The 24219-nt window shown below is 41.3% G+C and overlaps 1 protein-coding gene and 1 long non-coding RNA gene across 7 annotated transcripts; one reads left to right on the top strand and one right to left on the bottom strand.

The window, feature by feature from the left end:
* Nucleotides 1-1157: 1157 nt before the first annotated feature.
* Nucleotides 1158-4330, bottom strand: LOC123144372 (uncharacterized). 6 transcript variants are annotated; one of them, XR_006471393.1, is made up of 6 exons: nucleotides 3646-4330; nucleotides 3436-3553; nucleotides 2975-3303; nucleotides 2641-2881; nucleotides 2055-2235; nucleotides 1158-1947 (listed from the first exon to the last, which is right to left on the bottom strand). It is a non-coding gene; the product is annotated as an uncharacterized lncRNA (long non-coding RNA). The 6 variants fall into 6 exon arrangements; XR_006471398.1 differs by having other exon boundaries at nucleotides 2055-2165; XR_006471395.1 differs by having other exon boundaries at nucleotides 3436-3550.
* Nucleotides 4331-5593: 1263 nt separating this feature from the next.
* On the top strand, nucleotides 5594-10687 carry LOC123141411 (zingiberene synthase). The gene is made up of 8 exons (XM_044560567.1): nucleotides 5594-5722; nucleotides 6641-6893; nucleotides 7461-7821; nucleotides 8028-8246; nucleotides 8806-8820; nucleotides 8918-9053; nucleotides 9981-10235; nucleotides 10346-10687. Exons 1-8 carry the CDS (start codon nucleotides 5594-5596, stop codon nucleotides 10637-10639), a joined length of 1662 nt encoding a protein of 553 aa, XP_044416502.1. The 3' UTR covers nucleotides 10640-10687.
* Nucleotides 10688-24219: the final 13532 nt, after the last annotated feature.

The raw sequence follows: 24219 nt of genomic DNA, 5'->3' as shown, positions 1-24219 counted from the left end.
AAGATGTGCATATAGTAACTCTATTTAGTCATTTCCACCATGTTTCTATGGTTTTCTATTCTGTTGTCTTTTCATATATATCCCTTTGAAGCAATGGGCGTTAATATATTAATTGTAACAAGGTTGGAGACTAATGCCGATGCGCGCAAGGGCAACGTTGGATGACACCTAGAAGAGCAAGCACAGTGCAGCGAAGGAAGTACCGAGCTTCGGCAGCACTACACCATCGTCCTCTGCCTCACCAAGCACATCAATTTCATGAGATGGTGAGAGCATTTCGACAGGTTGTGTACTTTTCAATTTTAGACCTTTGTGCTCTAGATGCCATTGCTGGATGTCAACTTGGTGGTGAGATTTCTCAAATGCTCCAATGCTCCAAGTTGAGTCTTAACTTCAAAATAAAAAACGTAGCATCTGCAAGTTCTCGACCATCCTTGATTTGATTAACCATCATGCAGCTGTTATATTTTTTGCAGTTGTAATCTTTAATATGAACATATTTTCATAATAGTGGTAAAAAATGTTTCTAAAGAAGAACATGAAAGTTGTTTCTAAAAAAATGGTGGTAACTCTTTCTCTAAATAAAAAATTGTGTAACTCGTTTTCTGAATAATCTGAAAGATTGTAAAAACAAGGTTAATAAAAAACTGTGACAACTATGTTTATGAAGTTTTTTGTGTACTTACTTTTTTAAAATTAGGCTACGTTTATGATTAGACCAGACAGTCGTCGTTTTTTTATAGACTGTACAAAAATTTGTAGGCATGTACCACAAGAAAGTACGCAAGATCTGAAAATTTGACATTGGTAGGGTGCTTAATAAATGTATTTGGAAATGTGGTGCTTCATAAATATTGAAACAATGGACCTATAAGTACAGGGCTGAGCACGGATTGAAAAGTTTAACCTGGCTAGCTACCAAAAAAGGCATCCTCGAGGATTTGTTTCGTTGATTTGGTTTACTCCTTATTCCAGAACCATCAATAATTACACAGACAGTACTTTCTATTGTCTCAGGTTAACTCTTGATTGGAACCTGATTGAACAATGAACAAGTCCAAGTATCTTGACAAAATTTCAGTAGTAACCAAATTTCAAATAAGCACCTTTTATGCCAAGAAATTAGCCATCAAGCATAATTTGCAATATATCATCAATCTGACAAAAGAATCACTACAAATTCTATTAAATCCTTTTTTAAATAGGGGTTTTCATCAGGTTTAGAAATCAGACTGTAAACAACAATTTTTAGTGCATGTTCAAGGTGTGTTACAGGCCTACATCTATATCAGAATCTCAAATTACACATTTTCAAAGTATACTGTGTGACACATATATTGTACCACATAGTTCTTGTTTATTTCTTGTCACCTATTTGTTATATCTAACAATAGGATATTCTAGATCAACTCCCCGCATAGACCCACTTCGAGGGAGGAGGATGCAGAGGCCACCAACAAGGAGCGGGTGTGGGTGCTCATCCTCGCCGCTGACCACAAGTGTTGCGACAAACTTTGGGCAGAATTCGATCCCTCCACGGGTATGAGCAAATCAAATACTGCTTACTTCTTTCTGTCTGTTGTCTGCTGAAGTAGCTAATAGACCGCTTTAGAATGTTGTGAGCTTGGTTATTTTACATTGTTTGCTAATATCAAGCAAAGAATGAATGCTGGAGTGTGTTACTGTGCTTCATTACAATCCCTAGAAAACTTTAGAAAAGGTGTTTCTGTCCACCCACATAAATCAAAAGATAAATCTATGATTGCGCGGCAGGCCTGATAATCCACACCAAACCAATCAAAAAAGAGATCAATCTGTGACTTGTTGAGTAATTAACAAACCCGGTGTTGTTGTCCACTACCAGCCGGCTGGAGGCCCCAACTCGTTTGGCTCCGTCTACGCGGTGCCAGGAGATTAGCACATGGATGCATCCGCCGGCAGTACCAACTGCACATCAAAGAACAATGGATTAGTACGTTGACAGGGATAGAAAGAAAAATATGAAACTCGGACACACGGAATTTGCAGTTATCAACAAACACTAATTTGAATACCTTCTAAATCTCACATAGTGCAGGGCTGCTCTGAATATCATTGTGTTCCATAAATAATGTTCCTTTCTTAGTCTACTACCGGGTGCACAATCCATCGACCACCATGATCCTCTGTCACATTAAAGCTGTCCTACATCATCAGATTAGAGTCTTTGCTCTTGTTGATAAATTGCGTAACACTCTGAAACACAACCATATTTTTTTACTCGTCAGATTCAGATTAGGGTCTGTTTTTTTTACTCTGAAACACAAAAAGAACATTGTCCCATTGTCAACGGAGTAAAGAAAGAATAGATTATCTTCATGCCCCCGTATTTATGAAAAATATTTATTCAACAAAAACATGTCTACCTCCCCACTTCATTGCAAACCAACTCACGTGTGCAGCAACATTATTTATTAATTAATGTAAAATATGTCTGCCACTCAACAAAGTTTAGAACCAAATGGACAACTATGAAGAAGCATAAATATTTTGTAATCCTTTTTGGCTTCCCTTACATGTTGTAGGCAGCATACGATACTTATCTGAAATACCTAAAGGCACAAGAAAAGCTAGTGTAGAATGAAGAAACTTTAATCTAACCTCGCTCAATCTGGTTTATTTCCTTGAGCACCCATGCGAGTGTCTTAGCTCTTCTTCGTACGCATGGGGCACGAGCATGTTCTCCAGGGAGGACAGTAGCTCTCACCCACGACCTCCTCGATGTCGTTGGCGAAGTAGCAGAGGGTGACAGCGTGGAATTGCTTGGTCGCTTGTGTGGGTGACCTCAAGGCGCTGCTGGTGGGAGGTCACAGACAAGCGCGTGCTGTCGGTGAAGATGGATCTAGAGAACAAGAATTCAACCTACAATTAAAAACTGCACATACATACTATGTATGCCCTCCATATGTCTCAATTCAGATTACACATGTCTTACCTGCATCTCAATACTCCACATAATGTTGGTCACTCAGATTGTCCTCCTCGTCTTCTACAATTTTGCTGTTCGTGTACGCTACCCTATCCCCTGGTCAAAAAGCAATTACCGATTAGTGCAAAGGGATAACATAGAGAGGGCAGAAAAATGACCGGTGCAACTCCCAGCCACATCTCTCACAAATTCATCTCCATTGCCGACCAAATACGAGTGCAAAATCGCCTGCTCCCTAGCCTCTCAACCATGTCAGGTGTAAATAGAACAGCCGCCAGTCGTCGCCTCCGCATCCCCATCCACCACACATCATGCAGAGAACAACACGTACAATGCTGAGAGAACAACACGTACAATATTGAGAGAACTATGGCATGATTCAGAGAAAAACCGTCACGTTCCTCGTGCACCGTCAGCACACACCAAGCATGATTCAAAAGTGGTGGATCCAAAATTTGCAAACTTACTGGGAGAAGTGCTAATGAAAGGTACCATGCAGGCTAGCTAGGGCGAGTCCTCTGGAAGGGGATACGTCCCATTCAGGCTGACCCCCCTTTGCTTTGGTCTACTGTTGTTAATTCTCTGCTGAATAAATACCAACGTCGGCAATGGATGTACAAATTTTGTGGAGTCACCATGGCGATGCAAGATCTCAAGAAAATATAGTGGGGCCTGACCTTGCTGCTGCTGACTAACGTAGATTGAGAAGGCAATGGCTGCGGGCTTCGAGTACGACGTCAGGGAGGATGATGCCTAGGTCGTTGAATGTATCCCCAACCATGGATCTCCTCTTCCTCCTTTTGATCGCCTCCCGATCTCACAAGCACCCTTGCCGGGATACACAGACGCCGTACACGCAGGAAGATGGATAGAGCCACACACCCCTACCTTGACCAATCACTGATGTGGAGGGGGTCAACGATGGCCGGATCTGGAACGTCGGCGGGTGGGGAGGCCACGGCCGTCGTAACGCCGATTGAGATCCATGGCAAGGCGTCTTCGCAAGGGAGGCGGTGGCGTGTGGAGAAGGATCGGCAAGGCTCCTAAAGGGGATCGTCTTCGGATCCTCGACATGATGGGCAGCAGGTCCTCAACGGGATCGACGGCGTCTCCTGAAGTGGATCGTGGGCGGCGGCTTCGATGTGCGAGGGCGGCGGCGAAGGGATGGAGCGGCGGCGGCGAAGGGATGGAGCGGCGGCGGCTTTGATGTGCGAGGTCGGCGGCGAAGGGATGGAGCGGCGGCGGCGAAGGGATGGATCGGCGGTGGCGAAGGATGGAGGGCGGCGGCGCACGATTTGCTGAGCGAGTCGTGCGTGCGAGTGGTTCTCGCTCGAGGGCGGGCGGCCTCGCTCGTACGTGCGTGCGATTGTTTTGGGTTTTTTCGCTGGTTAATTTTCGCCGGTTTGTTTTCGCTGGTTTATTTTCGTTCGTGACAGATGGGTGCGACGGAAGGTTAGGCGCGTGGGGGCGGGTGAGGGACTCGGCTGGAGGGTTTTTCTTGGTTCATCGCGGCTGAGCGTTAGGTGGGAGCATGTACCAAAAAAGACCATGATAGGTGGGACGAAAATAAATCGGGAACGAAGACTACCAACTGAGACATTAGGAGTAGAGATGAGGAGAAAACCGGTTGAGGGAGGGAGGAAAATCGGTGAAGGGGTGGGGGGTCGTACAAGGAGAGGCATGACAAGAGGAATTGCTCGTACCTGCCCTCGTAGGTTTTTTTTCATTGGTTAATTTTCGTAGATTTTTTTACATCCATTTTTCTATCAATCGACCGGAGGTTTGCACCCTGGGGGCATCGCAATCTCAGTTTTTTTTTTTGCCGCTCGTCGGTTCAGGGGGAATCGCTGGGAGGTGGGAGGTGGGAGTGAGGACGAAAAAACCCATGGTAGGTGAGACGAAAATTAACCGTGGAACGAAGACTACCAACTGAGACATTAGGAGTAGAGATACATAAACGATTTGGTAATGAGATTTCTTTGTTATGATTTACACATTAATTTTCTTAAAATTAGTTATTTGTTTTTTAATTAATGTGATCAAGTGATTTTTTTTAAAATCAGTTATTTGTTTCCTAATTAATGTGATTAAGCGATTTAAGGTCAGGTTAATTAATTTAAATTTGATCTTTAGAGATTGATCGTGATTGATTCTTTCACATAAAGACATTATTAAATAACTTGTGTCAGCATAAAAAATTCGAATCCGTTCATATTGTTTTGTTGTGTGAGAGGGTGACGTGAAAATAAACCGATGGGATGATTGGTGGGGAGACGAAAAAAAAGAAAAAACCAGACGAAATGCTGAAGTTTTCATGCTCTTCATCCGTCACCAGTTGAACACGTGCTTCTTGGCAGCCCATGGTCAATAAACAAATGCAAGGCATCCACTACTAGCTAGCTACACGTACGCGCCTAACCTACCTGCTGCATAGTCCTACACTTCCACGCATGGTCAATATATCATGCATGGTTTGATACGTGTACGCCTATCGATCGTGGCCTATAAATACCCGGCGCAGCAAAAAGAGGAGACATATGTCGGTCGCCACCCGTTCATCCATTCCATCGATCGAATTAAGAAACTTGCAAAAACAGCTCGATCAGGTCGATCGACAAGGAGAAGATGGTGCCAGAAGCGCCTGCTCGTTCCAACACCGAACGAGCACGAAAGGCTCCGGTACCACCTCCTACGTTCCACCCTAGCCTCTGGGGTGGTTTCTTCCTCACTTACCAACCGCCCACTGCCCCTCAGGTAATTTCGCTCACCACAAGAAAAGCATTTCGTATTTTTTTTTTCTTTTTTTTCTGCGAGGCAATAAGATTTTCATCATTTTTCTCTTGAAAAGGGGAGTACCCCGGCCTCCGCAAGATTTTCATCATTTATGAATAGGATATTATGATTACAATCAGATAATAACAACACAGAAACATATTTCACTAATTACCCATTCTACGCATAGTCCTGCTTAAACTATACCTTTTATTTAGTAAGATCAAGAAACATATATAAGTAGATGATACCTTGCGCATTGTTGTGGTAATGTTGTTAAAAGAGATGCATTATTAGGTGCTACATAAAGAACTATAACGCAATGAAAATTAAGTATTTTTAATATACACTTTTAAAACATTAAAACACAAAAGCATGTATAAAAGAGAAATAAATAAATTGTAGTTAAAAGAGTCCCATTTATAATAAAATAAAATAAGAAATCAACTATATATGTATGTTCCAAGAGTCCAACACATAGAACATTATCTCAATATACAACATAGAACTTGCAGGCATGGCTTACTGAGGTGGCGTTGTTGTATGGCTAGGAAAAATATGTAGTGGATTATGTCATGATTAAATCATGTGATTTAAAACCCATTTAAAATTCACTAATGCATGTTGAGGATTATCATGCTTAGATCGGATGGATGCTAGCTAGTGGCTCTAGCTTGTAAATCTAACGGCTACAATTATTTTGATGATGTGATATCATGCATATTGAGATAATTATAAGTAATGGGGTCACTTTCTTAGGTACATAGGATTTGGCGCCAAATAAATATGCTATCCATCCATCCATCATCTCATCACATGCATGTCGGTATAATTGGCATGTTCGATCCACTAATCGGTCTATTGATCCACCAATCATAAACATTAACCCTTAAATTGCAGCGTGCATGCATGGAAGGAAAGGCTGAAGTGCTAAGAGAAGAAGTTAGGAAGATGGTAAATAGCACACAGGAATTACCAAAATTATTGGATCTTATAATGACATTACAACGGCTCGGGCTGGACATCTACTATGAAAACGAGATCAACGAGCTGCTCCACCGTGTCTACAAGTCTGATTACAACAAGGAAAATCTACATTTAGTTTCACTCCGATTTTATCTTCTGCGGGCGAATGGATATGATGTATCAGCTGGTAAGGCCAAGTTGCTTGTAATTTTGGTGCATATATGCAATTGGTATGGCTCCTTCAGGTGTAACCATCATCCAAATTTTGTCTCTTATTTTGTTGCTCGACTAATCCTTCACTTGTATATCACATATATGCTTACCCGGTGATAATCAAAGCACTTTTTTGAATAATCAGAACATTCAGATGCCACGGTTGATTCTGAGAACAAATGTAGTAAAATTAGTTAATTAACAGATTATAAATAGTTAATATGGTGCAAATCTGAGATGTAGATGTGTAATAAAGACCTAAAAACCTGCATCTGTGTTATCCATATTTGCTTGGAAGCTAAAAATAAAAATCATCTTTAAAACATAAATCTAGATAGAGTGTCGAGTGGACAAACACTAGTACTGCATATAAACTAGGACTCCAGAAATGTGCATAAAACTTACATGGTAGATATCACTATATAATCCAAGTATTGCGGCAATATATGAATATGATGGAAATTGTATTCCACTATGTATGTTTGACACATATATATTAGAAATACTTGATATGTATTAACCAGACCAACTCCACATGCAGATGTATTCCTTCGTTTCAAAGGAGATGAAGGAAAATTTATGTTCGACAATACAAGAAGTATTCTGAGCTTATATAATGCAGCATACCTTAGGACACATGGAGAACAGGTGCTCGATGAGGCCATAATATTCACAACAAGACACCTAGAAGGTGTATTACAACAATCATCACCACTAGCAAATGAAATATCTTTAGCCCTTGAAGCACCACTTTTCCGAAGGGCTCGCATAGTAGAAATGAGAAGCTACATCCATATTTATGATAATGGTGCTACAAAAAATGAAGCCATATTGGAGTTCGCAAAATTGAATTTCAATCTTCTGCAACTTCTTTATTGTGAGGAGCTAAACAACATCACACTGTAAGTTAATCATATTTTGCTCTCTTTTCCTTGCAAATAAAAGGTTCATTAGGTCTGCAAAGAAGTGATCCGAGCTCAGTTGATTAGGAAACTAGATGTACAACCCAGCCACCTGGGTTCAAGTCCTCACGGACCTAGTGTTCCTTGTTTTCATTTGATTCTCACAAAGTATTAGCTGACAATTTATTATGTGTGTGCCATTGCAGTTGGTGGAAGGAGCTCCATGAAGAATCAAAGTTAGGATTTTCTAGAGATAGAATAGTGGAAATGTATTTTTGGATGAATGGAGCATGTTATGAACCTCAATATTATAACTCACGGATTATACTTACAAAGATGACAGCATTTATGACCGTACTAGATGATATCTTTGACACATATGGTACCACCGAAGAGAGCATGCGACTTGCCAAAGCAATCAACAGGTCACGGTCCCTTAAGTAGCACTAGTTAGTTTTTAATTTGCTTAAAAGTTATCATTACTCTTCAAATGTTCCTGGTTTTTAGCATCAATAAACATTTTAAGGACATGCGCATGCATCATAATTAAATTTCTTTGGTATAATAGAAGATGGATTTCGGTGGACCAAGATGTAAGCTACAATTACAAGTCGAGTAATTATGAACTTTTCGTAAACTCGAATCTATAAGCTGGTATACATCATTTGGTATATCAAATATAACAATATTTGAAACACACATGTATATTTTTTTGCAAATAACTATATATCAATCGTAATTAACTATAAGGTATTCAACTAGCTAGTAGATATTAATGGAATAACCACCGCTCGTATTTGTAGACAGATTTCACTACCATGTGAAATGCTTTTGCCATAAGCAATAAGATCCATGGTTGTCATGCCACATTGTGAAATGTTTTTTAATTAGTCATGAAAATTTTTAATAACTCCATTAAAAAAATTGTGTAACAACCAATTAATTTATAATAACATAATTTCTAAAATGGTGCTACAACTGCAGAAATAATTGTGATGCGTAAGTGCTTTTGAAAAGTCAGGTGTAATGTCTAGCAAAGTATAATTAAGTTGGTGCTAGTGATTCTAATAAATATATTGTATATAATACAATGCAGGTGGGATGAAAGTGCAACAGAACTGCTTCCATCATACATCAAGGGGTTCTACTTATATTTATTGAATACATTTCATTCATTTGAGAATGAACTAGGACTTGGGAAGAGCCACCATGTGCACTATCTAAAGGAAGCGGTAAGTATTCTGCTAAATTTTCTTAGAGCTCATAAATTTTACAATTGTGTTCCAAGAGCATCTCTAGCAGACCCTTTAAAATCGCAAACTATAAAACTAGGATACGGGTCAGAAAAAAAATGCATTTTAAAAGTTCATTTTAGCTACGGCCGAACAGACACTGTAAAACTGGGATAAAGAGCTCCTTCCTCCGGTCCGGCCGCTGCCGCCCCTTCCCCCAGCCGGCCCCGCCGGCCGTGCCCCGTCGCCCGTCGGTCGCGCCCCGTCCCTACCGACCACGCCCCATCATCACGCCGGCCGCGCCCAGCCTCGCCGGCCATGCCCCATCACCACGCCAGCCGCGCCCAGCCTCGCCGGCCACGCCCCGTCGCCTCCATCGTCCGCGCCTTGCTCTATTGCCAGCCGCGCAGACCAAGCCGTGCCCCTTTGCCTACCGCGCCGGGAGGATTCCGGCTGCCAGGCTGAGGTCATGGGAGGCCATGGCGATGTCGAGCTCGTCCAATTCGAACCGGTGACGATCGATTGTGGCGTCTAGCGGCCTTTTCCGGTGTGTGGTGATGAATTTCGGCGAGTTTAGGGCGGATTCCGACAAAACTCCGCGGCGGCGTGTTTGCTCCGACAAGGTTTGACCGGTATACGGGGCCCCCTAGATTCGGCCTTCCAACCTTCAAATATAAGGTTTTCGGGTGTGCATTTTCGGTGACCCTTAAAAATTTTACGGGTTGGACCACTTTTACGGTTTCTGTTTTGTACACTTTTTTCGACCGAAACTGTAAAACACAAAAAATTTACGGGTTTGACCACTTATACGGGTCTGCTAGAGATGATCTAAGACAAGGGATTATAGCAGCACACCCGGCTAGCTAGATTCTAAAATGGGGCTTTTAAATTCACAAACGTTCATATTCAACTCAACCTACCATGCAGTTGAAGCGATTAGTTCAAGCATACACGGAGGAGCTAAAATGGCGTGATGGAAATTATGTGCCAAAAACACTGGAAGAACATCTTAGGGTTTCAGCGAGAAGCAGTGGAGGCTTCACACTTGCGTCTACTTCATTATTTGTTGGAGTAGGCGGCATAGCTACAACAAACACGTTCAAATGGATTCTGAACTATCCGCAACTTTTCAAGACGTTTGATATGTTTGTACGGTTCTCCAATGACATCGTATCAAGCCAGGTCCTTGTCTATCTTTAGTTCTGTACACATTTAATTTCATGTAATTGTATATGCATTTCTTCTTCTTGGTTGCCTATTGATCATCCAGCTAACATTGTATCTTGCTGCAGCGTGAGCAAACCGGGGACCACTACGCCTCTACGATCCAGTGCTACATGGAAGAGCACGGCGTGATGGTGCAGGACGCCCGCGAGAAGATCAAAGACCTTGTCGAGGACTCGTGGAAAGACATGGTGCGACACTGCATCGCGCCGACGGAGCAGCAGCAGCCGCTGGCCGTGCCGCGGACGGTCGTCAACTTCGCGAGGACGGTGAATAACATGTACAAGCGCGGCGACGCCTTCACTTCCTCGCACGAGATCAAGGAGATGATCACGTTGCTCTACGTGGAACCAATTGCTTAATCGCAGCGTCAAGTGCGAAACCCCACCCCCGCTGATAAGGCGAGGCACAATTACTTATTAATTCATCCATGCATGTATGTTGTGCTTTTGAAATAAGAACCTTGATTCGGCCGTGTGTGTGATGGTGAGGATTTTCCTTTTTGCGAAGGCGATGGGGAGGAAATTAATGGTAAACATAAATAAAAATGGGAATGGTGTGCTAGCTGCTTTGCTGATCAAGCGCAACTCATGATATATACAGTCTAGTTCATCATTCTGATCTTACTTTCCCTTGGTTCTCTGCTGAATATTTATATTTCCACTATGTTGAGTAATGGAAAGGGGTTTACCCGGTTCAATAAAGTTATTTATCTTACTCATGTATTCTTTTAATGAAAATGGAAGCTTCATTACTACCGGCATCTGCATAAGGAATGCACACATTAAACTATTATATTAAAAATCTGATAACACTATATCAACAACATCGATCTATCCTCGGTGGATTTGCTCGGATCTGGTTGTGGTTCGTCTATGTTCGTGTGTCTTCAGGTTGGATCCTTTCGATCTACGTTATTTTTCATCATCGACGGTTGTTGTTCTGGTGCGCTGGTCATACGGGGTCTTAGCACGACGACTTCCCGACTGTCTACTACAACAAGTTGTGCCCGACTCCGGCAAGGGAGGGGTGATGACGGCGGCGCGCCTTCGGCTCGCTTCAGTGATTGTAGTCGTCGCTAGGTGGTCGACGGATCTGGATGTAATTTTTATTATTTCTAGTGTTCGTTGTACTGCCATGATAGAAGATGAATAGATTGAAAATTTTCTTGCAAAAAAAACAACATCAAAGTATATGTAATGGAAGATTGTGAAAAATATAACGAGACTGGATTTTCTACTCTCGGTTATACTACACCCAAGTTTGCAATTTTTTTTGGAAAAACATGATCAAACAAAGTCGAAGAAATCTGAAAATTTGAGACATCAAACTTTATCAAATGTTCGAGCTTCTTGCAAATTTAAAATTTTAAAATCATGTTTTTTCATATCTATTTTTAGTTATTTCTAAAAACTCATGATCTTCCAAATTTGTGGACTTTATAAAATTACACGAACATTTTTTTGTATTCGCTAACTTTTCTGAATTTGTGAACATTTTTTTCAAATTTGCTAATTCCTTTCTAATTCGCCAACTTTTTAAAAATTTGCAACAATTTTTTATTTCACTAAAAAAATCAAAATTAACAGAAAATTATCTTAATGCTGGTGAAGTTGTGATGACGTATTTACACATGCATGGTTGGGTCGATTCGTACGTAAATTAATCAAACACCACATCCAAGCTAAGTAATGCAACGTCGCCGGCCGTATGACGCTAGGATATTTACGTACGTACAGGTGGTCTCTGATTTCTTCGACTTTTGCGTACATAGAATTGCATGTCCAGTTGGTCTCTGATTTGGTCTCATCTCCATTCGATCGAGAAGCACACGTACGTTGCCAACAACCAGCGGTTTGCTCGTCCGCGTCGCCAGGGTGCTGCATGTCTAGCCGGCGTCTACGGCGTCGTGTACAGGAGCGTGGCTCAGGACCGGAGCCTTGAGCCGAACACTCTGCAAGTGCATGCAGATAGAAGAAGAGGAGGTAATGTCGCCGAGAGTCATAAAATGTACGCTCCATGTTCAGTTTGTTGGTAGATTTTTGAAAATACTCCCTCCATTCTTAAATATTTGTTTTTCTACATATGACTACATTCAGAGCAAAATGAGTGAATCAACACTCTAAAATATGTCTATATACATCCGTATGTAGTAGTCCATTTAAAATATCTAGAAAGACAAATATTTAGGAACGGAGTTGACTTAAGTGTGCATATACGGTCACAAACACGTATGCATGCATATCCACGTGTATGGGCCCACCAGTTAGTGAGGAATGACTCTCGGACGAGTTATTTTTGCATAAAACACCCTTGTATTTTTTCATTTTTGGGAAAAGAGACCCATGCGTTTTTTTATTTGCGGAATAGCCGATTAGTTCAATTATATAAGATACCCCACAGACAATTTAATGAGGCCATTAGTTCACTGGCCCTGATGGGAGATCCCTCTCAAGGGCAGAAAGTACACTTGGAGCAATATGCAGCAAGCTCCTCTTTTGGAAAAGATTGACTGGGTTTTCACCTCTGAGCATTGGTCGAATGATTATCCTAACACTTTAGTTACTTCTTTGGCAAAGCGAGTGTCAGATCATTCCCCCATAGTTATCTCCATTGGCACAAATATCCCAAAATTCAGCCTTTTCAGATTTGAGAATTTTTGGTTGCAGCACAGCAGCTTCAAGGACACAGTCAAGAACATTTGGAGTCAACCTTTGCAGGAGAATGATAGTGCAAAATTAATCACAGCAAAATTCAAGAGACTTAGAAAAGGACTTAAGATCTGGACCAAGCATTTGTCAAATCTTGCTGGAAATATTCAAGCTACCAATGCTGCTATTTTAATGTGGGACATTTTTGAGGAATATAGAACCTTGTCAGTGGCTGAGAAAAATGGAAGAGACTTGTTAAAAGAACACCTTCTAATTCTGCTCTCATTTTAGATAATCTATTGGAAGCAAAGAGCAACTATCAACTGGGTCAAATTTGGGGATGAGAATTCCAAAAAAAATCAAGCTAAAGCCACAATCAAATATAGAGATAATTACATCCATATGCTTCAAGATGAGTAAGGCACTGAACATACTGAGCATCATTCAAAGGTTGTCATTCTTTGGAAATCTTTTAAGGAGAGACTTGGGCAATCTGCTACCACTAATGACCCCCTCAACATCATTTCACTCATCAAAAGAATGGATGGTCTGAGTGATCTTGAAAGGCCTTTTTCAAGAAAAGAAATTGATTAAGTGGTGAAGCATTTACCATCTGATAAAGCACTAGGGCCTGATGGTTTTAATGGGGATTTTATAAAAGCTTGCTGGGATATAATTGTTGAAGACTTCTACAAGCTTATAGAAGACTTCTATGAAGGGAATATTTCACTTCAAAGTATAAACTCTTCATTCATTACACTTATATCCAAGAAAGATAACCCCACCAGTCCAAATGATTTCAGACCCATCTCTCTGCTGAATTGCACAATCAAAATCATCACAAAGCTCTTTGCCAACAAATTGCAAGGAATTGTTTTGAAAATTGTGCATGATAACCAATATGGTTTCCTCAAGAAAAGAACAATCCAAGAATGTCTGGGATGGGCTTTTGAATATCTGCACATGTGTCAGCAATCCAAAAATCCCATAGTGGTGCTTAAGCTGGATTTTGTCAAGGCCTTTGACTTAATTGAGCATGATGCTATTATTTCCCTCATGAAAGCTAGAGGCTTTGGTAACAGATGGATTCATTGGATTAATATGATTCTATCATCTGCTTCTTCTGCTGTTTTGCTTAATGGAGTGCCTAGAAAGGTGTTTCATTGTAAAAGGGGAGTAAGACAAGGAGATCCTTTATCACCTCTCCTCTTTGTTTTGGTGGCAGATCTTTTGCAATCTATTCTGAATGAGGCCAATCAATATGATATTATTTCAGCCTCAATCAGCAGTCAAGCCTGCCCACAATACCATGTGATTCAATATGCAGATGATACTCTGTTAATTCTTCTTGCAATTCCAGCACAGATCTCTCAAGTTCAAAATCTCATCAGCCACTACTCAGCATTCACTGGTCTTAAAGTAAATTATGAGAAGTCCATGCTGGTCCCCATCAATGTTCCGGAGCAGCTTATAAACCTTATGTTGGGTATTTTGGGTGTTCAAGGGGATCATTCTCTTTCACCTACTTGGGGCTACCCTGAAGTAGTAGCAGGCTTAGAATTGAAGATTTTCATCCCATCATTCAAAGGATTGAACGAAGACTGACAGGATGCTCCACCATGCTTTCATATGATGGCAAAATTTTGTTGACCAAGTCTGTTTTCTCAGCTCTTCCAACCTTCTTCATGTGTACTTTAGCTTTGCCACAAGCAGTGATCGATCAGATTAATAAGTATCTCAGAAACTTCTTCTGGAGAAAGTTTGGGACGGAAGACAGAGGTACTACCCTAATTGCATTGTCCAAAGTGTGTAAGCCTGATATGTCTCCAATGTATCTATAATTTATGAAGTATTCATGCTATTATATTATCTATTTTGGATGTTTTATATGCATTTTTATATGATTTTTGGGACTAACCTATTAACCTAGAGCCCAGTGCCAGTTTCTGTTTTCTCCTTGTTTTTGAGTTTCGCAGAAAAGGAATATCAAACGGAGTCCGACATGAAAATTTACGGTGATTTTTTATGGACTAGAAGAAGCCCCCGAAGCAAAAGAGTTGGGCCCTACCCCCCCCCCCCCCCCCCCGAGGGTGCTCCGACCTTGTGGGTGCCTCGTGGACCCCTTGACGTGAAACCAACGTCAAAAATTCCTATAAATACAGAAACCCCTGAAAAGAAACCTAGATCGGGAGTTCCGCCGCCGTAAGCCTCTGTAACCACGAAAAACCAATCTAGGCCCTCTCTGGCACCCTGCCGGAGGGGGCCAACATCACCGGAGGCCATGGAGGAGGAAGCCGGAGTGGTCATCATCGTCATGGAGGCCAAGGACCAGAGGGAGAACCTTTCCCCATCTAAGGGGTAGGCCATGGAGGAGGAAGCACAAAGGGGAGAACCGCTCCCCCTCTCTCTTGGTGGCGCCGGAGTGCCATCGGTGGAATCATGCCGCGGTGATCGTCTTCATCAACATCACCATCCTCATCTCCTTTACGCGGTCCACTCTCCCGCACCCCGCTGTAATCCCCTGCTTGAACATGGTTCTTTATGCCACATATTTGTTGGGGAACGCAGTATTTCAAAACAATTCCTACGATCATGCAAGATCTATCTAGGAGATGCATAGCAACGAGCGGGGAGAGTGTGTCCACGTACCCTCGTAGACCGAAAGCGGAAGCGTTTAGTAACGCGGTTGACGTAGTTGAACGTCTTCGCGATCCAACCGATCCAAGTACCGAACGCACGGCACCTCCGCGATCTGCACACGTTCAGCTCGGTGATGTCCCTCGAACTCTTGATCCAGTTGAGGCCGAGGGATAGTTCCGTCAGCACGACGGCATAGTGACGGTGATGATGAAGTTACCGGTGCAGGGCTTTGCCTAAGCACTACGACGATATGACCGAGGTGTGTAACTGTGGAGGAGGGCACCGCACACGGCTAAGACAAATCTTGAGTGCCTTTGGGGTGCCCCTGGCCACGTATATAAAGGAGGGGAGGAAGAGGTGGCCGGCCCAAAGGGGGCGCGCCAGTTGTGGGGAATCCTACTAGGACTCCCCAGTCCAAATAGGATTCCCTTCCTCTTTCCTATTCGGAGTAGGAGAGAAGGAAAGAGAGGGAGATGGAGAAGGAAAGGGGGGCCGCGCCCCCACCCCTTGTCCAATTCGGGTTGGGCAGGGTGGAGGCACACGCCACCTCTTGGCCCTTCTCCCCTCTCTCCACTAAAGCCCAATAAGGCTCGTTACTTCTCCCGGCGAATTCCCGTAACTCTCCGGTACTCCGAAAAATACCTGAATCACTTGGAACCTTTCCGATGTCCGAATATAGCCTTCCAACATATCGATCTTTATGTCTCGACCATTTCGAGACTCCTCGTCATGTCCGTAATCTCATCCGGGACTCCGAACAACCTTCGGTACATCAAATCACATAACTCATAATACAAATCGTCATTGAACGTTAAGCGTGCGGACCCTACGGGTTCGAGAACTATGTAGACATGACCGAGACAGATCTCCGGTCAATAACCAATAGCGGAACCTGGATGCTCATATTGGCTCCTACATATTCTACGAAGATCTTTATCGGTCAAACCGCATAACAACATACGTTGTTCCCTTTGTCATCGGTATGTTATTTGCCCGAGATTCGATCGTCGGTATCCTCATACCTAGTTCAATCTCGTTACCGGCAAGTCTCTTTACTCGTTCCGTAATGCATCATCCCACAACTAACTCATTAGTCACAATGCTCGCAAGGCTTATAGTGATGTGCATTATCGAGAGGGCCCAGAGATACCTCTCCGATACACGGAGTGACAAATCCTAATCTCGATATATGCCAACTCAACAAACACCTTCGGAGACACCTGTAGAGCATCTTTATAGTCACCCAGTTACGTTGTGACGTTTGATAGCACACAAAGTGTTCCTCCGGTATTCGGGAGTTGCATAATCTCATAGTCAGAGGAACATGTATAAGTCATGAAGAAAGCAATAGCAACAAACTAAACGATCATAGTGCTATGCTAACAGATGGGTCTTGTCCATCACATCATTCTCTAATGATGTGATCCTGTTCATCAAATGACAACACATGTCTATGGCTAGGAAACATAACCATCTTTGATAAACGAGCTAGTCAAGTAGAGGCATACTAGGGACACTTGTTTTGTCTATGTATTCACACATGTATCAAGTTTCTGGTTAATACAATTTCTAGCATGAATAATAAACATTTATCATGATATAAGGAAATACAAATAACAACTTTATTATTGCCTCTAGGGCATATTTCCTTCAGTCTCCCACTTGCACTAGAGTCAATAATCTAGTTCACATCGCCGTGTGATTTAACACCAATAGTTCACATCACCATGTGATTAGTTCACATCGCCATGTGACTAATACCCAAAAGGTTTTACTAGAGTCAATAATCTAGTTCACATTGCTATGTGATTAACACCCAAAGAGTACTAAGGTGTGATCATGTTTTGCTTGTGAGAGAAGCTTAGTCAATGGGTCTGTCACATTCAGAGCCGTATGTATTTTGCAAATTTTCTATGTCTACAATGCTCTGCATGGAGCTACTCTAGCTAATTGCTCCCACTTTCAATATGTATCCGGATTGTGACTTAGAGTCATCCAGATCGGTGTGAAAGCTTGCATCGACGTAACTCTTTACGATGAACTTTTTATCACCTCCATAACCGAGAAATATTTCCTTAGTCCTTTAAGGATAATTTTTTACCGTTGTCCAGTGATCTACTCCTAGATCAAAATGGTACTCCCTTGCCAAACTCAGGGCAGGGTATACAATAGGTCTGGTACACAGCATGGCATACTTTATAGAACCTATGGCTGAGGCATAGGGAATGACTTTCATTCCCTCTCTATCTTCTGTCATGGTCGGGCTTTGAGTCTTACTCAACTTCACACCTTGCAACACTGGCAAGAACTCTTTCTTTGACTGTTCCATTTTGAACTACTTCAAAAACTTGTCAAGGTATATACTCATTGAAAAAACTTATCAAGCGTCTTGATCTATCTCTAGAGATCTTGATGCTCAATATGTAAGCAGCTTCACCGAGGCCTTTCTTTGAAAAACTCCTTTCAAACACTCCTTTATGCTTTCCAGAAAATTCTACATCATTTCGATCGACAATATGTCATTCACATATACTTATCAGAAAGGTTGTAGTGCTCCCACTCACTTTCTTGTAAATACAGGCTTCACCGCAAGTCTGTATAAAACTATATGCTTTGATCAACTTATTAAAGCGTATATTCCAACTCCGAGATGTTTGTACCAGTTGATACGTCTCTGTTGTATCTATAATTTTTGATTGTTCCATGCCAATATTATACAACTTCCATATACTTTTGGCAACTTTTTATACTATTTTTGGGACTAACATATTGATCCAGTGCCCAGTGCCAGTTCCTATCTGTTGCATGTTTTTTGTTTCGCAGAAAACCCATATCAAACGGAGTCCAAATGGGATAAAAACTGACGGAGATTTTTTTGGAATATTTATGATTTTGGGAAGAAGAATCAACGCGAGACGATGCCCGAGGGGGCCACGAGGCAGGGGGCGCGCCCCAGGGGGTCAGGCGCGCCCTGGACCCTCGTGGCCACCCCGTAAGGCGGTTGGAGCCCTTCTTTCGCCACAAGAAAGCTAATTTACGGATAGAGATCGTGTCCAAAATTCATCCCAATCGGAGTTACGGATCTCCGGTTATAAAAGAAACGGTGAAAGGGAAGAATCAGGAAGCGCAGAAATAGAGAGAGCCAGAGAGACAGATCCAATCTCGGAGGGGCTCTCACCCCTCCCACGCCATGGAGACCATGGACCAGAGGGGAAACCCTTCTCCCATCTAGGGAGAAGGTCAAGGAAGAAGAAGAAGGAGGGGGCTCTCTCCCCCTCGCTTTCGGCGGCACCGGAGTGCCGCCAGGGCCATCATCGTCACCGCAATCTACGCCAACAACTTCACCGCCATCATCACCAACTCTTCCCCCCTCTATGCAGCGGTGTAACCCCTCTTTTACCCGCTGTAATCTCTACTTAAACATGGTGCTCAACGCTATATATTATTTCCCAATGATGTATGGCTATCCTATGATGTTTGAGTAGATCCGTTTTGTCCTATGGGTTAATTGATAATAGTGATTGGTTTGAGTTGCATGTTTTATTATTGGTGCTGTCCTATGGTGCTCTCCGTGTCGCGCAAGTGTGAGGGATCCCTGCTGTAGGGTGTTGCAATATGTTCATGATTTGCTTATGGTGGGTGGCGTGAGTGACAGAAGCACAGACCCGAGTAAGTAGGTTGTTTGCATATGGGATAAAGAGGACTTGATGCTTTAATGCTATGGTTGGGTTTTACCTTAATGATCTTTAGTAGTTGCGGATGCTTGCTAGAGTTCCAATCATAAGTGCATATGATCCAAGAAGAGAAAGTATGTTAGCTTATGCCTCTCCCTCAAATAAAATTGCAATAATGATTACCGGTCTAGTTATCGATTGCCTAGGGACAAATAAATTTCTCGTGACAAAAAGCTCTTTAATAAAACTAATTTAGTTGTGTCTTTATCTAAACAGCCCATACTTTTTATTTACGTGCTCTTTATTTCCTTGCAAACCTATCCAAAAACACCTACAAAGTACTTCTAGTTTCATACTTGTTTCCGGTAAAGCAAACGTCAAGTGTGCGTAGAGTTGTATCGGTGGTCGATAGAACTTGAGGGAATATTTGTTCTACCTTTAGCTCCTCGTTGGGTTCGACACTCTTACTTATCGAAAGAGGCTACAATTGATCCCCTATACTTGTGGGTTATCAAGACCTTTTTCTAGCGCCGTTCCCGAGGAGTTATAGCGTGGGGTGAATATTCTCGTGCGTGCTTGTTTGCTTTATCACTAAGTAATTTTTATTTGCTGTTCAAAGTTGTTCTCTATCTTTAGTTATGGATATGGAACACGAAATACCAAAAAAATCAGGTGTACTTGCTACTCATGGAGATGGGGAACCTCCTAAAACCCTCGATGCTGGTTATGTGAAAAATATTATGTACTACTTTGATAATCCTGAGAAAACCCCATTCAACTATGTAATGGGAGACACGTTGGATCAACGTGAATACTTTAGGGATTATCGCTTGACTCAAAAAGGGAAACTATTATGGGATCAAATTCATATGTTTGCATTGGTATGCTCGGGAACTATGCTTGAGATACGATTATACTTGTTGCTCTAGGATGAAGGCTCCACACCTTCCCTTTTCATGCAAGTTTAATGACGATAAAACCTTGGCTTCTTATGCTAATGGTATATATGATTACTATGATGTGGAACAAATAGAAGAATTCGTTGCTTTTATGGGTGCTTATGAAATTGAATCTTTGTTTAAAGAGTGTGAAAATCTTGATGATGCTGTTCACAGACCTGAAAATTTTGCTATACTTAAATATTGCTATGAGAATTATGAATTCAATTCCGATATTGGTGATTTTATTGAGAGAGTCTCCGCTGTCCAAGAAGAGACTAATATTTTGTAGGAGTCTATGGAAAAAGGAATTGATGAAATTGTGGGCTCATTGGATGAAAAATATGAGGAGGAGAGCGAAGAACAAAAGAAGGAAGAGCGGATTAGCTACCCGTGCCCACCTTCTAATGAGAGTAACTCTTCAACTCATACATTGTTTAATTTCCCTTCGTTCTTACCGAAGGATGATTGCTATAATAATTGCTATGATCCTGTTGATTCATTTGAAATATCCCTTTTTGATGATGCTTGCTATGCTTGTGGCCAAGATGCCAATATGAATTATGCTTATGGAGATGAACTTGCTATAGTTCGTTATGTTAAACATGAAATTGTTGCTATTGCACCAACGCATGGTAGACCTATTATCTTCTTGAATTCTCCCGACTACACTATATCGGAGAAGTTTGCTCTTATTAAGGATTATGTTGATGGGTTGCATTTTACCGTTGCACATGATGATTTTGATGAATGTAATATGCATGTGCTTGCTGCTCCTACTTGCAATTATTATGAGAGAGGAACTATATCTCCACCTCTCTATGTTTCCAACATGATAAAATTGCAAGAAATTGTTATACTATGCATTGGCCTTTACTATGTGTGCCTGAATTGTTCTTTTATGACATGCCGATGCATAGGAAGAGAGTTAGACTTCGTCATTGCTTGATATATGTTGCTTTGTGCTCATTACTAAATGTTAAATTAATTAAAATTGACTTTGATATACCTTGGGATCCGGGTGGATCCATTACTTGAGCACTATATGCCTAGCTTAATGGCTTTAAAGAAAGCGCTGCCAGGTAGACAACCCGGAAGTTTTAGAGAGTAATTTATTTCTGTTGTGTGCTTTTATAAAGTTTAAAAACAAAAAAAATAAAGAGGGGAACCTAAAACTTTTTCAAAAAAGGAAAGTGAAAGTGAGAAAGACGAGCATTGTTAAAGTGGGAGCTAGCCTTGAACTTTGTTCATGCTCACGGAAACTTTGTGAATCTTGATTACAAAAAAAATTCAACAAAAATAATTATCCCCTTGTACAATTCCATTGTATTATAAAAATAATGTGCCAAGATTTGCCTTTAGGATGTTTACATTGCTTGTTGGTTTGTGCGGTGCAGAGCAGAAACTTTGGTTGTAGTGCGCGATTTTACATTTTTTACTAGAACGTCAAACGGTTCTGAAACTTTTTGCACCATCTTTATATACAAATGTTTTATTTGTCATAATTTTGGCAGAAGTTTTGGAGTACCAGAGGTATGGTGAATGTTCAGATTACTACAGACTGTCCTGTTCAAGACAGATTCTGTTTTTGATGCATAGTTTGCTTGTATTGATGAAACTATTGATTTCTATCAATGGATTAAGCCCTGGAAAAGTTATATTACAGTAGCTACAATGCAAAAACAAAATATGAATTGGTTTTAAACAGTACTTAGAGTAGTGATTTGCTTTATTATACTAACAGATCTTACCGAGTTTTCTGTTGAGTTTTGTGTGGATGAAGTGTTCGAAGATCGAGGAGGTCTCGATGTGAGGAGAAGGAGGAGAGGCAAGAGCTCAAGCTTGGGGATGCCCAAGGCACCCCAAGTAAATATACAAGGAGACTCAAGCGTCTAAGCTTGGGGATGCCCCGGAAGGCATCCCATCTTTCTTCAACAAGTATCGGTATGTTTTCGGATTCGTTTCGTTTATGCGATATGTGCAAATCTTGGAGCGTCTTTTGCATTTATTTTTCACTTTTCTTTGATGCACCATGCTGGTATGAGATCGTCCTTGGTTGATTTATAGAATGCTCATTGCACTTCACTTATATCTTTTGAGTATGGCTTTATAGAATGCTCATTTGCTTCACTTATATCATTTGAAGTTTGGATTGCCTGTTTCTCTTCACATAGAAAACCGCCATTTGTAGAATGCTCTTTTGCTTCACTTATATTTGTTAGAGCATGGGCATATCTTTTGTAGAAATAATTAAACTCTCTTGCTTCACTTATATCTATTTAGAGAGATGACAGGAACTGGTCATTCACATGGTTAGTCATAAAATCCTACATAGAACTTGTAGATCACTGAATATGGTATGTTTGATTCCTTGCAATAGTTTTGCGATATAAAGATGGTGATATTAGAGTCATGCTAGTGGGTAGTTGTGGATTATAGAAATACTTGTGTTGAAGTTTGTGATTCCCATAGCATGCACGTATGGTGAACCGTTATGTGATGAAGTCGGAGCATGATTTATTTATTGATTGTCTTCCTTATGAGTGGCGGACGGGGATGAGTGATGGTCTTTTCCTACCAATCTATCCCCCTAGGAGCATGCGTGTAGTACTTTGTTTCGATAGCTAATAGACTTTTGCAATAAATATGTGAGTTCTTTATGACTAATGTTGAGTCCATGGATTATACGCACTCTCACCCTTCCATCATTGCTAGCCTCTTCGGTACCATGCATTGCCCTTTCTCACCTTGAGAGTTGGTGCAAACCTCGCCGGTGCATCCAAACCCCGTGATATGATACACTCTATCACACATAAGCCTCCTTATATCTCCCTCAAAACAACCACCATACCTACCTATCATGGCATTTTCATAGCCATTCCGAGATATATTGCCATGCAACTTCCATCATCATCATATACATGACTTGAGCATTCATTGTCATATTGCTTTGCATGATCGTAAGACAGCTAGCATGATATTTTCATGGCTTGTCCATTTTTCGATATCTTTGCTACGCTAGATCATTGCACATCCTGGTACACCGCCGGAGGCGTTCATATAGAGTCATATATTTGTTCTAGTATTGAGTTGTAAGTAAATAAAAGTGTGATGATCATGATTATTAGAACATTGTCCCAGGTGAGGTTATCTAAATAAAAGAGGCCAAAGAAGCCCAAATAAAAAAAGAGGCCAAAGAAGCCCACCAAAAAAAGAGAAAAAAATAAAAAAAATGAGAGAAAAGAGAGAAGGGACAATGTTACTATCCTTTTACCACACTTGTGCTTCAGAGTAGCACCATGTTCTTCATATAGAGAGTCTCTTGAGTTATCACTTTCATATACTAGTGGGAATTTTCATTATAGAACTTGGCTTGTATATTCCGATGATGGGCTTCCTCAGATGCCCGAGGTCTTCGTGAGCAAGCAAGTTGGATGCACACCCACTTAGTTTCCAGTTTGAGCTTTTATACACTTATAGCTCTTAGTGCATCCATTGCATGGTAATCCCTACTCCTCACATTGACATCAATTGATGTGCATCTCCATAGCCCATTGATTAGCCGTGTCGGTGTGAGACTTCCTCCTTTTTTGTCTTCTCCACACAACCTCCATCATCATATTCTATTCCACCTATAGTGCTATGTCCATGGCTCACGCTCATGTATTGCGTGAAAGTTGAAAAGGTTTAAGAACGTCAAAAGTATGAAACAATTGCTTGGCTTGTCATCGGGGTTGTGCATGATGTGAATATTTTGTGTGGTGAAGATGGAGCATAGCCAGACCATGTGATTTTGTAGGGATAACTTTCTTTGGCCATGTTATTTTGAAAAGAAATGATTGCTTTATTAGTATGCTTGAAGTATTATTGTCTTAATGTCAAAAGATAGACTATTGCTTTGAATCACTCGTGACTTAATATTCATGCCATGATTAGATTACATGATCAAGATTATGCTAGGTAGCATTCCACATCAAAAAGTATCTTTTTTATCATTTACCTACTCGAGGACGAGCAGGAATTAAGCTTGGGGATGCTG

Source organism: Triticum aestivum, chromosome 6D, assembly GCF_018294505.1.
Source record: "Triticum aestivum cultivar Chinese Spring chromosome 6D, IWGSC CS RefSeq v2.1, whole genome shotgun sequence".
NCBI classification, from domain to species: Eukaryota; Viridiplantae; Streptophyta; class Magnoliopsida; order Poales; family Poaceae; genus Triticum; species Triticum aestivum.
Note: the sequence above shows the minus strand (reverse complement) of the source record. Positions and strands in the feature narration are given on the sequence as shown.

What these genes read in the sequence shown, in the direction of transcription:
- LOC123141411 (XM_044560567.1), top strand. Translation starts at nt 5,594, where the DNA reads ATGGTGCCAGAAGCGCCTGCTCGTTCCAACACCGAACGAGCACGAAAG. An exon ending in AACCGCCCACTGCCCCTCAG is followed by an intron (nt 5,723 to 6,640) that starts GTAATTTCGCTC and finishes CTTAAATTGCAG; the next exon opens with CGTGCATGCATGGAAGGAAA. An exon ending in TGGATATGATGTATCAGCTG is followed by an intron (nt 6,894 to 7,460) that starts GTAAGGCCAAGT and finishes CTCCACATGCAG; the next exon opens with ATGTATTCCTTCGTTTCAAA.